This window comes from Microtus oregoni, unplaced genomic scaffold (genome assembly GCF_018167655.1).
Source record: "Microtus oregoni isolate MIOR12 unplaced genomic scaffold, Mior012 000027F_ref0000203, whole genome shotgun sequence".
In the NCBI taxonomy this organism is placed as follows: domain Eukaryota; kingdom Metazoa; phylum Chordata; class Mammalia; order Rodentia; family Cricetidae; genus Microtus; species Microtus oregoni.
Window position 1 is genome coordinate 27,443,309 of NW_024543086.1, and position 13,333 is coordinate 27,456,641.

The 13,333-nt window shown below is 46.8% G+C and overlaps 1 protein-coding gene and 1 pseudogene across 1 annotated transcript in view; one reads left to right on the top strand and one right to left on the bottom strand.

Annotated features, from left to right (window-relative positions):
* The window catches only part of Grin2a (glutamate ionotropic receptor NMDA type subunit 2A), a 441,777-nt gene that overhangs the window by 206,359 nt on the left and 222,085 nt on the right, over positions 1-13,333 (bottom strand). Inside the window, exon 4 of the mRNA XM_041676484.1 lies at positions 930-1,522. Coding sequence (XP_041532418.1) covers positions 930-1,522 — 593 coding nt within the window. The remainder of the gene's footprint in view (positions 1-929; positions 1,523-13,333) is intronic.
* LOC121463918 lies at positions 7,802-8,222 on the top strand (annotated as a pseudogene).

The window sequence follows — 13,333 nt, forward strand, 5'->3', positions numbered from 1 at the left end:
ACTCAGCTGGGGACCAGGAACATCAATTTTCCCAAATCAGAACAAGCTGCTGAGGATGTGGGACATCAGATGATTCCACAAATTGTTGTGTGAATATGTTGACATCATTGTTTTTTAGAACAGTTTGGCAATGGATACTTGAAGATGCCTACATCTTTGACCCCTCAAGTCCTACTTCTTAGAACGAACCCTAGACAATCAGTTGCATACAGGCAAAAAGAGACAGCTGAGCTTCTAATGGAAAAAAAAAATCTGGAAACAAAACCTGAATTTTCATGAATGTAAAGAGTGAATAAATAAACAAATCATGGTGCATGAATATGGAAGAATGAGGCATGGATGTTACAAAAAGTTTACCTGACAAATCATTAATAAATAGATAATAGACAGAGAGATGATAAGTAGATGGGAGATAGCTGATAGACAGACAGATAGATGAAAGGGAGATAACAGGCAGACAGACAGACAGAAGACTGATGTGAGAAGGGGAGAAAGGTAAATAGACAGAAGGGAATTCTCGAGTGGACGTTTTCAAGGTATGTTTTTGAGTAAAGAAAATGAAACCAAGTTGCAGAAAGCTCCTAAAATTAGTCAGCATTACAGCATTACGTGTGAGCACAACACTCGGGAGCTGACAGGAGGGTTGTGAGATGGAGGCCAGCCTGGGCTACACAGCAAATTCCCAAACAGTGATAGCTATAAAATGAAATTCTGTCTAAAAGATAGCATCACATTACTTATTATCTTTAAAGTGAGATGGGAAGAAATAAAAAGACAAATGAGCATAAAATCAAAACAAACTCCCTCCAAGTAAATACATACACTCTGTATGTCACATCTATACTTTTACCAGTGTCTATGAATGTAAACATTCATAGCAACAAAATTCTGACCCATCTTTGTTAGACAATGAAAGAGCCCTCTCTTACTGGTGCAGAGTGTGATGAGGGGTCTCCGGCTTTTCTGCCTGCCCATAGCAGCTGGTCTTGGCCTCGGGGATGTAGGAGAATTTCTCCAACATGGAAGATGCGGCAGTGGTTAGGATCCCAAGACCATCCCTCACTCTCGCCTCCAGGCTGTAGTCCCAGTCATCGTAGGAGACTGAAATGAGTCCTGATGGGAACTCTTTGGGGATGAGTTCTGTGTTCCCAGAGACTAAACTGGGGACAATCCAGAAGAAGTCATACCCAGTGAGGCCGAGGGAGCGAGCCTCACTCAGGATGAGGACAGCCTCATCTTTGGAACAGTAGAGCAAAATGACAGAAGAATGAATCTTCTTTAACTGGACCTGCGTCTTGGCATCCTCGAAGGAGGTGTCCAGTGTGATCACGTTCTGCATATCCCAACCCACAAAGCTGTTGTCCACTGTTGTCTTGATGAAGCTGATGAAGTCCCTGTAGCCAGGGAAGATGGTGGTCACCAGGGAGAAGACATGCCAATCATAATCCTGCATGATCTTCAGCATAACCGTGGCTTGCTGCTGGATGGATGCTCCAAACTGGAAGAACGTGGACGTCGGATCCTGCCAACAGATAAGAAGACAGAAACCGAGAAGGTGAGGTAAATGGCTCCTGGGAGCAATGCTGAGGTTTTCCTCTGACCTCTCTATGTATGTGCACATATGCACACTTGCACATACACATGCCACCCACATGGACACAAAAATGCCAGCTCAGAAAAATTATGGCCCTGTGTTATCACAAAGCAGGATATGACCAAGGCTAGGATACACATTTCTCCCAGGACTGAGGGAATTGCCAAGGTGGCCTTACCCTATTACAACCACATTATTTGTTTAGCATTTTTTTGTTGTTTGTTTGTTTGTTTGTTTGTTTTCTAAGTGTTGGATGCCGCCTCAGTTCAGCAGTGTTACTTATGGGGACTCCATTGTGTGTACACTCGTGTGTGTGTGTGTGTGTGTGTGTGTGTGTGTGTGTGTGTGTTGCGTGGTTCCATGATTCTAGTCATCAGGGAAATACTTTGGAACCACGAATGCCATTTTTTTTCTTGATCTCAGTGGCCAACAAGCAGCAATTCCTGGAAACACTGCTCTTTCTCGAAGACATAGGTTTGGTGGATTACTTTGTACAGCATGGCCTGAAGGCAGAGAGAAGAAATGGGAATAAATAAATGGTTTCTAGGCTCCTTCCAGCATTACAGTTCTTTGAATTTTACCTAATTAAATCAATTAAAATGGGTAACAAATTTAAAGACTTGGGGAAATTATCTTTTTTCCCTATTGCAGCATTTGGAAGAATCCAATATTCTTGAATTGGTGGATTTTTTTTTTCAATTACATCTCAACAAGACCGTGAGCCATTCAAGGACAGAGAAGCTGCTGTACTCATCCTCTGTCTCCACAGCTGGCAGGAGGCATGGCCCATGACATATCAGAGTGTGGAGAACAAGGACACGCATGAGCAGATGAGCGTGGACTTGCAGTTCCCCAAAGAATGTCCTTGGGCAACACAGAATGCTCAGTGGGGATAATTCAGTGTCTGAGATTGTGTGCTTTGTGGCTCCTGAATGTCAATCCAAAGCAAAACCTTCAGCATCACCACCCGTTCCCACATCCTCTGGCCAAAGTCCCACATATAGACATATCTGTAAGCATGTACACATTTGTACACATGCATGCATTTGTGTGTACATGCATGTAGAGGCCAAAGGGCAAACTTGGATGTCATTCCACAGGTACTATCTGCCTTATTTTTTCTAGCATTTATTTGTAATGGGTTAGTGGGTGGGCGCATACAGGCCATAGTGCGTGTGTGGAGTTCAGGGGACAACTTGCAGTGTTCACTTCTCTCCTCCTGCCATGTGGGTCACAGGGAAAGAGCACAAGTCATGAGGTTTGAGAGCAAACACCTCTACTCCTTAGTCAATTTGCCAGGCCCTTGTTCTCCTTTTTTTTGGACAAGGACTCTCACTGACCTGAGACCTGTCAAGTAGGAAATCATGCTGGCCAGTGAACCCCAGGAATCTACCTGTGTCTGCCTCCTCAGTGATATGGTTACAAGGATGCACTATTATCATATCCAAATTTTCTTCTGCTGAACTCAGTTCTTTATGATTGTAAGGAAGATCTTTAATAACTGGGATATCACTTTAACCCACAAAGAATTTAGCATGCATTTTATTGGTAGGAACAAGAACATAGAAAACGTATATGCCCCATAAGCTGTCTCAGAACTTCATTCAGTAACCGGAAGAGACAAGAACATATGGAGTCAAGCAGATGACACAGAAGTCTAAAAGTAACTGCAGTATTCAGCCCGCCACATCATCGGCGCCTCCTGGGGTGGGACCTGACTGCTGCAAACTAAACCACCGAAGAAATGCACTGATTCCCACTGAGGACGCTGACACCAGAGCCACACTGGGACCGCAGAGGGCATCTTTCTGCGCTGCACGCATGAGGAGTGGAGAAAGTGCCTGACACGATGCCAATGAGGGCACACGTGGGAACGCATGGAGTCATGGGAACACACTGGAGTCGTGGGAACGCACTAAAGTCGTGGGAACCCACTGGAGTCGTGGGAACGCACTAAAGTCGTGGGAACCCACTGGAGTCGTGGGAACGCATGGAGTCGTGGGAACGCACTAAAGTCGTGGGAACGCATGGAGTCGTGGGAATGCACTGGAGTCGTGGGAACGCACTGGAGTCGTGGGAACGCACTGGAGTCGTGGGAACGCACTGGAGTCATGGGAACGCACTGGAGTCATGGGAACGCACTGGAGTCGTGGGAACGCACTGGAGTCGTGGGAACCCACTGGAGTCATGGGAACGCACTTCAGTCGTGGGAACCCACTGGAGTCATGGGAACGCACTGGAGTCATGGGAACGCACTGGAGTCATGGGAACGCACTGGAGTTGTGGGAATGCTCTGGAGTCTTGGATGGTTGTTGTCCAGCTGGGAACAAATCACTAAAGTCACCTCCTCTAAAGTTCAAGGGTCACTGCAGAAGAGGGACAGAGGAGAGGAAGTACACACGAGCCAGAAGATGGGAAGAGCTGCAAAACATTTTTCTCTATCCTTAGTACAGTCCTTGAAATCAGTGACTTGTGATGGCAGTTACAACAGCTATAGTTACCTGCACTGCACCCAAACAAGATTGACCCTATCAACAAGTCACGGAAAAGGGAAGGGTTCGTGGAAAACTATTCTTTTGAACTATTGGCTCTTAATAGATTCTGGGAGAGCAAAACCACTGTCTTTAGCTGTGTACCCAATATTGAGACAATTAGAGTCTAAACCCATGGTTATCAAGATGACCGTAGTTAACCTCAGTGGGTCACAAAACCAAACGGACAAGAGAGTGAGGTTTGTGGGAAGTGGGAAAGGTGGACGGGGTGGTATGGTGGTGGGGGGAGAGTGGTTAGCATGTGTGGCAGACATGTGTGAGTTGTTAAGCAAATAAGTCTCTGAGAAAACTAACATATGCACACATTTTTGAACAGCTAACACAGTTGGAGAGATGGGGACCAACATGCTAGATGGGTTGGAATTTGGGGTTCTGAAGGTTCCTTCCTCCATGTTGTAGCATGGCCAAGCTGTCTGTGAGATGCTCCATGCACAGAGAACTGTAGATTGATGCGGTCTTGTCTGGTACTCCCTAGATAGAAGAGGGTGTGCCTGCAGTGTAATATTTATGGAGAAAGATAATCCCACAGACAGCAGCTCACTAGCCCCGAGACAGTGCAGAACGGGCCGCCTGTGAAAAGGTACATTCAGAACACTGCCCTGGCCAAACCTCCTCTCCCATCTTACATACTTTATCACAAACTTCTGTCTGGTCTTCAATTTTTTGTTAGGTTCTTAAAAGTGCCCCAAAGCGTGTGTGTTGAAAGCTTATTGCCAAGCACAGTAGTGCTCAGAGTCGGGACCCTCAGGAGACAACTGAACTCACAGGGCTATGATGTCATGGGTGAATTTATCAATGGAATTTATAGCTTGCTGGGCTGTTGGAAGGTGCTGGAAACTGCAGGAGAGTCTAACTGCAGGAAGGAAGTCACTGGGAACATATCCTTTAGGGGTATATTTTGTCTCTGGTGCATGCCCCCCTCTTTCCCTCTGCTTCCTAGATGCCAGGCGGTGAGCAGCTTAGTTCCACACATGCCCCCTGCTATGATGTTTTTCTGCCTCAACTCAGGACCAGAAACAACGAAAACAAGCATCCAGGGGTTAAAAACTCCAAACCACGAATCCAGGTAAACCTTCCCTCCTTCACACTGCTTTCTCTCAGAGATCTGGTCACAGAAACAGGAAGCTGACCACCACACTCCCATTCACACCCTACCCCAGTGGATGGACCATGGTGACCTTCTGGGGTCAGACTACCCAGTTACAGACTTACATGGATGCCCTTGGGAAAAATGCCTCAATCTTTCTAAGCCTTGCTTCCCTATCTGATGATAGATGTGGGCATAAAGACACTAAAGGGGCTGGAGAGGTAGTTTGGGGTGTGAACTGCTTGCTGTGCAAGTGTACGGACATGAGTTTGAATCCCTAGAGCCCGCATCAAGCCAAGACTACACATCTGTAATCTCTAATTCTCCAGTGAGATGGGAGATGGAGGAGACAGGAGCATCCCAGGAATTTGAGGGCTAGCGAGCCTGGCTGGTGCACTGAAGAACAACATGTTATCCTCTGTCTAGCAGGATGGAAGGAAAAAATTAAAACTTGAGGTTATTCTCTGAGTCCACACCAACTGGGGCATGTGTGTGCTCCCACTCACACACACAAATATGTTCATATATTAGACACATACATAAACACATATGTATGCACATTATCTATATGGAGAGAAGGGATCGCAGTGAACATGCAGAAGTGCTTACTTGGGAGTTGTATGGCTCATTACACTCTGGTGACTGTCCAACTGACGCCATTCTAAACATGTTACCGAAAGCTGACCGCCACACCCCTATGAGCAGCCTGGCCCTAGGTGGACAGTAGTGAACCAGGGTTAAGCTCCAAGTACAAATGAAACAGACCCAGAGGGGCAGAGATTCTTCCAGGATGCCAAGTGATCCACTCCTGTGCTTCATTCATCATTGTCAAAAGTGTCTCTTTACCATTGGGCTGTAAGAATGAAGTGACCCCACTCTCGCACCGTAGCAAACTATCCCATGCCGTGCTGGTTGAATACCACATATTCAGCAAATAGGAGATTCCCCCAAGGTTCAGGACTCACTGTTATGCCACAGCAAGAGACTGTTTTACCTACACTCCAAATTGCTCTAGCCTTGGAGCACTCCATCAGCTCAGACGGTTCATAGTTCCACAGCAGGGCAGCCAACAATGGCCCCTAGACTTCCTTAGGTACAAACTCCTGCATGCCTCTTTATTTGTACCAGTCAAGCTTCCAAGTGGGTACGCTGTGCCATCTGGGACATTGCAGCCCCAAGTTCAAATCCTGACCCTGTGATAACCAGCCATGGCACTCTAGGCAAGCACTTAATCTTCCTGGGTTTGAGTTTCTTTGTATACTAACTGGATATAATCACAATGCCATAGGTGATGAAGGAGATGACCTGAGAAGAGTCTGAGGTTCATCTCTCCCTGCCTCCCACAGTCTGGGTCATCCTCTTTGCTGTGTCCTATGGGGTGCATGGGAACTGCCAGAAACCTGGGGGGCCTCTACCCTATCTCATAAACTGGGGCATCCAGACCCATTGGCATCTACTCTCAAAGCTAAACCACATTGCAAATTAGCCCATGCTCTCTGAGTTAGGAGCCTTCATGAAGAGTGGGACAGGAACTGTCAGACCATTCTGTAGAGAGAAACCAATGCCAATGCCCTTCACAGGCTCACTCATCCATCACTCTGTTGATTGACACCGAGGCCGACTTCAAAGTGTGGCTGTTGGAACTCATGCAGCAATGGACACAGATGAGCAGATGTCCCTACCCTGGACTGACCTGGAGTCCTTGGGTATAGTCCCAAGAATCTGCACCACATTTCATTTCTGTTTGGTACCTTCAGCTCCACCTTCGAAAAACTACTGAGGGCTAAGCAGGTAACCCTGTAGTAGACTTGGTCTAACATGCATGATGCCCTGAGTTCAGTCCTCAGTACCACACATCCACACACACACACACACACACACACACACACACACACAACTCTAGACAAAGACATTGTGTATCCTCCAGAGAGACAGAAATGAGGAGACATTTGCAAAACAATTGCAGAAGGAGGCTCCCCTTCAGCCTTGATTTTTGTCTATGGTGATTTTATGGACTGGCAGAAGGTGATGGGGAGTTTGGCTGCATGCCCAGGAGGCAGCAGATATGCCAAATGGCCCAGTCTTCCATGTTCCACTTCCTGCCTTGATGGTAGAGGCGGTCCTCCTGCACTCAACCCCACCTCCGCCTGTCCTCTGTGGGCTCAGGAGAGCTGTCTCCAATCACCTCTGTTACTCTGGCACTGGGCTTCCCTTGCCTGTGCAGTCAGAGGAGGGAAACAGATCTCACACGCCCACTGTGGTGCTGTGGCAAGAGCAGCTCTCCCCCTCCAGCTCACAAACTGCAGAACAAACTGTTTCAAACATAGCAACACTCAGGCACACTCAGGGCGTTCAGTATCTGTTCTAAACAGTTTACATCCTGTGACGTGTGCGGTCTCATACCATCAGACCTAAAGCATTAGTCTTATTCTGTAATATTCTGGAGATCACTGAGTGCCCATGGAGACACTTGACTCCATAGATTCAGGGATGATGACTAGTTGATTCAAATAATAACTTTCGAGTTTTTGCCTCTTTTCCTTCCCAGGCTGGAGCTAACATCTGGACATGTGGAACCCTAATGCTGGGCCTAATTCATATCCACCCCAAGTGGTGTGCCCAGGAGGTCCTAATCCTGCCTGTCCGCCACATGTCAATCCTGCCTTTCCTCCTGGCCCCTGTCCTCCTGGAATTCCCCAGGGAAACCCAGCTTTCCCTCCATGCCAACATTCTTGCCCTACTGTGCCACAACCAGGATATCCAGGACACCCACCCCTGGGCCCCTGCCCTCCCTCGTACCCCCCACCTAGTCCTGGCATGTGCCCTGTGAACCCTCTGGCTCCTAGCATGGTCGGCCCAGGAACAGTGATAGATAAGAAGATGCGGAAAAAAAATGAATAAAGTTCATAAAAGGATGCATAAGAAACACAAGCACGGAAAGCACTCCTCCTCTTCCTCCTCCTCCTCTTCCAGCAACGACTCTGACTGAACACAGGGCTGGACCCTCCTCCCCTCGAGTCTCAGCAGCTCCATTCTCCCATTGAGCTTCAGCTGTCATCTTGTGCTCCCTGCCCCACGCCTGCCTGTGCCTTCCCCTGCTGTCGGTCCTGGCTGTCTAGGGAGAAGGGGAAGAAGACGGCTATGGGCTGGCAAAGCTGCCTTCACCCTCTTGCCGTCATTCTACTTGGTGAGAGCTACAGTACTGAAAACAGCTTGGTATTGGCATAAAAACAGAGAAGTCGACCAATGGAATCGAATAGAAGACCCGGACATTAACCCACAAACACCTGAACACCTGATTTTCGATAAAGGAGCTAAAAGTATACAATGGAAAAAAGAGAGCATCTTCAACAAAGTGTGCTGGCATAACTGGATGTCAATCTGTAGAAGAATGAAAATAGATCCATATCTATCACCATGCACAAAACTCAAGTCCAAATGGATTAAAGACCTCAATATCAGTCCAAACACACTGAACCAGATAGAAGAGAAAGTGGGAAGTACCCTACAACAGATGGGCACAGGAGATTGCTTCCTACGTATAACCCCAGCAGCACAGACATTAAGGGCATCATTGAATAAATGGGACCTCCTGAGACTGAGAAGCTTCTGTAAAGCAAAGGACACTGTCACTAAGACAAAGAGGCAAGCCACTGACTGGGAGAAGATCTTCACCAACCCTGCAACTGACAAAGGTCTGATCTCCAAATATATAAAGAACTCAAGAAACTAGACTGTAAAAAACTAATCAACCCAATTATAAAATGGGGCACTGAGCTGAACAGAAAATTCTCAACAGAAGAAGTTCAAATGGCCAAAAGACACTTAAGGTCATGTTTTACTTCCTTAGCGATTAGGGAAATGCAAATCAAGACAATTTAAGATACCATCTTACACCTGTCAGAATGGCTAAAATCAAAAACACCAATGATAGCCTTTGCTGTAGAGGTTTTGGAGTAAGGGGCACACTCATCCATTGCTGGTGGAAATGCAAACTTGTGCAACCACTTTGGAAAGCAGCATGGCGGTTTCTCAGGAAATTGGGGATCAACCTACCCCTGGACCCAGCAATACCGCTCTTGGGAATATACCCAAGAGAGATGCCCTATCATACAACAAAAGTATATGCTCAACTATGTTCATAGCAGCATTGTTTGTAATAGCCAGAACCTGGAAACAACCTAGATGCCCTTCAACAGAAGAATGGATGAAGAAAGTATGGAATATATACATATTAGAGTACTACTCAGCAGTAAAAAACAAGGACTTCTTGAAATTTGCATGCAAATGGCTGGAAATAGAAAACACTATCCTGAGTGAGGTAAGCCAGACCCAAAAAGAGGAACATGGGATGTACTCACTCATATTTGGTTTCTAGCCATAAATAAAGGACACTGAGGCTATAATTTGTGATCCTAGAGATGCTAAATAAGAAGGTGAACCCAAAGAAAGACATATAGTCATCCTCCTGGAGATTAACTTTCATCGGATGATGAAAGCAGACAGAGACAGAGACCCAAATTGGAACACCAGCCTGAAATCCCAAGGTCCAAATCAGGAGCAAAAGGAGAGAGAGCACAAGCAAGGAACTCAGGACCGCGAGGGGTGCACCCACACACTGAGACATTGGGGATGATCTATCGGGAACTCAACAAGGCCAGCTGGACTGGGTCTGAAAAAGCATGGGATAAAACCTGACTCGCTGAACATAGTGGACAATGAGGACTGCTGAGAAGTCAAGAACAAGGACACTGGGTTTCGATCCTACTGTGCGTACTGGCTTTGTAGGAGCCTAGGCAGTTTGGATGCTCACCTTACTTGACCTGGAAGAAGGTGGGAGGTCCTTGGACTTCCCACAAGGCAGGGAACCATGACTGCTCTTCGGGCTGATGAGGGAGGGGGACTTGAATGGGGGAGGGGTAGGGATATGGGAGGCCGTAGAGGGGAGGAGGCAGAAATCTTTAATTAAATAAATAAATAAATAAATAAATAATAAAAATAAAAAAATAATAACTTTCATTTCATTCCCCTACTCACCAAGGTCCATATACACCTTAATGGTTGATCTTAACTGTGCAGGAGATGAGGGCACAATATCTACCAATGGTGCTTTCCATGAAGACACAGTGGTCAGGTGACTCTCCTAATATCCTCATGGTTCCATAATGACAACAGTGTGGTTGTTGCAAGATTCATCCGATGTTCCCTGTACACACATCAGTGACTCTCTTTCCATATATAACTATCTTTCAAAATATCCATGCAGGGGGTATAGCTCAGTGGTAGAGCATTTGACTACAAAATATCCATGCTGCTGGCTCTGTGGCAGTCTGATGGAGATAGTTCTAGCCAGATAACCAGAATCACAAGGTCAATTCTTTTGTCTCAGCTCAATGGAAGGATGAGTTTTACTCAGCTGGCATCTTTTCAGAGACCAGAACTATGTCTGACACACAAAAAGAGCCACATAAGTATTTGGTGAGGAAATGGGTGAGCCAGAAGCTTGCTCCCGGGAAGCATGGGTGAATGGTCACTGTTGGCGACTCTACGGACATTTCCACACCTTTTCCTCTCTGCTTGACAGGGTGGGCATGGCTAGTAAAGAAAACCATTCAGTCCTGGCAGCAAAGATGCAGAAAACAGCATGGGAAGCTGTTTTTTTCTACATGGGAATTGTCCCAGTGAGCCCTGACGTACTTTTCACTGTTCTCCTAAGGGATCAGTTGAGGTTTTCAACTGATTTTCTCTCCATCCCTGTGAGTAGAAGGAATGAAATAAAGATCCCACTCAGCTTTGACGTTTTATCTGCAGTGGGCAGTGGTTGATCATACACACACAGTATGTCCAAGTGCTGAGAACAATCACTGCCAAGGCTCAGGGAACATTTCAGGAAGGGCTAAAATAATGTAAGAGCTGGAAGACAGAGAGCAACACTGTTAGCTGGACATGGCACAACCATTACACTCATGAACTCAGAGCAGCTGTGGCTAACTATGAGATCAAGCTAACCAAAGCTCCAGCACAGATGAGGTGTGGTCTCCAGGCCTGTCTTTTGCCAAAGAGCTATTGGCAGACAACAGCTGCTGGGGGCGGGCATTCTTTTCTGAGGGTGTGGCCATTGGTAGGTTTCCCAAGCTGCAGTGGATGGCCTCACACCTGTGCACATATAGGCAGCACTGATTCGCCTTAGTAAGATAGAAAAAGCAGAAGAATGGAGGAGGAGGGGGAAGAAGGAAGAGGAAAGAGAAGAAGAAGAGGAAGGGGAAGAAGTGGAAGGGAAGAAGGCAAGAATCAATAATCAAGTTGAAGGAGGAGACATGCAAAGGGGATATGGAGGGAATTGGATGGAAAAATGGGAAGCATATATGATATTTTATTGTATGCATGCATGAAATTCTCAAAGAACAAAACAAATAAGGGTATCAAACTTGATTAGCCTGAAGGTTCAGGTAAGAGCACGGAACATCTAAGATGAAGGAATTCCATTAGAGAATTGTATTACCTTCCAGCCTCCTCCTCCTCCATCACATCCAGCCTCTTCCTCCTCCATCACATCCAGCCTCCTCCTCCTCCATCACATCCAGCCTCTTCCTCCTCCATCACATCCAGCCTCCTCCTCCTCCATCACATCCAGCCTCTTCCTCCTCCATTACATCCAGCCTCCTCCTCCTCCATCACATCCAGCCTCTTCCTCCTCCATCACATCCAGCCTCCTCCTCCTCCATCACATCCAGCCTCTTCCTCCTCCATCACATCCAGCCTCCTCCTCCTCCATCACATCCAGCCTCTTCCTCCTCCATTACATCCAGCCTCCTCCTCCTCCATCACATCCAGCCTCTTCCTCCTCCATCACATCCAGCCTCCTCCTCCTCCATCACATCCAGCCTCTTCCTCCTCCATCACATCCAGCCTCCTCCTCCTCCATCACATCCAGCCTCCTCCTCCTCCATCACATCCAGCCTCTTCCTCCTCCATCACATCCAGCCTCCTCCTCGTCACTCTCACCACCCGTCAATATCCAACATGGAGCACAGAGTATCGATAATGGGAAGAATGGCTACTATCCCTACATCCCAGGCTTTCAAACAGAGGCGCAAAACTTGAATTTTCTAAAATTTATATAAAGGAGTGCATGGCAGAGCCAGGGGTCAAAATCAGGCCATCTCAATTCAGCATCTAGAGGTTTAGCTACCTTGAAACACTGCTTCCTCCCAGGTATCAGAACAGAAAGGTGTGCACACTCACTATTGAGGCACCCAGCCAGCAAGAAAGATTCCCAAGACATCGGGCAAGTGGCAATTATATATCATTTAATTGTCCGATGATTTGAGGAGGAAACTGAGGAATGAGATCACATCCAAGTGTCATATACTAAAATCATATCAATCCCACCATCTCAACTGCAGTATTCCATTTCAAAACTCTCTGACTCACTAGACCGACCATCTTATCATCTGAACTCTGTCCTCCAGCTCTCTCCTGTTAGGAAGAAAGGATGTCCTTCCCACACTGACGTCTGCAGCCAATCAGCACCCAAGTGAGAGGCAGCTGTTGTTTCATCACCTCATGGGTTTATTCCTTTGTCCTCTCCTGTTTGTACCTGGCTGTGTTCAGATACTGGATGGTTCACTGCCAAACCAGAATGGTGACCTCTGTCTGGAATGCTACCAAGCTTTCTCGGCTCACCATCCTCCACCTGCTCCTGGAGCTGGCCTTCTAAAGTGCACATTGGGGCATGGCTCCCCTCCCACTCGCTTTAAAATGGAACAAGACTGTACCTCTGAGCAGTCCCATTGCAAGCTGTCTGGGATTCAACATCTATTGAAATGTCTGAGGGGATTGGGGACAAGATGAGTGTCTGACACATTGGTTATGAACACAAGAAACATGTGGCCAACTTTGGGATAACAAGCACATGGCACCATGCCTGCCTGTCTTCCGTGGGTTCTGGAAACTGAACACAGGCCCTCATGGTTGCACAGCAGGCCTTTAACAACTGAGCCCACCCCCACCCCTACCCCCACAAGCATTCTTGTTAAATAATCTGCACGACATTCCTCTGTGCTCACCTTTCTCTTCGAATCAGAACTTTCATTTTTC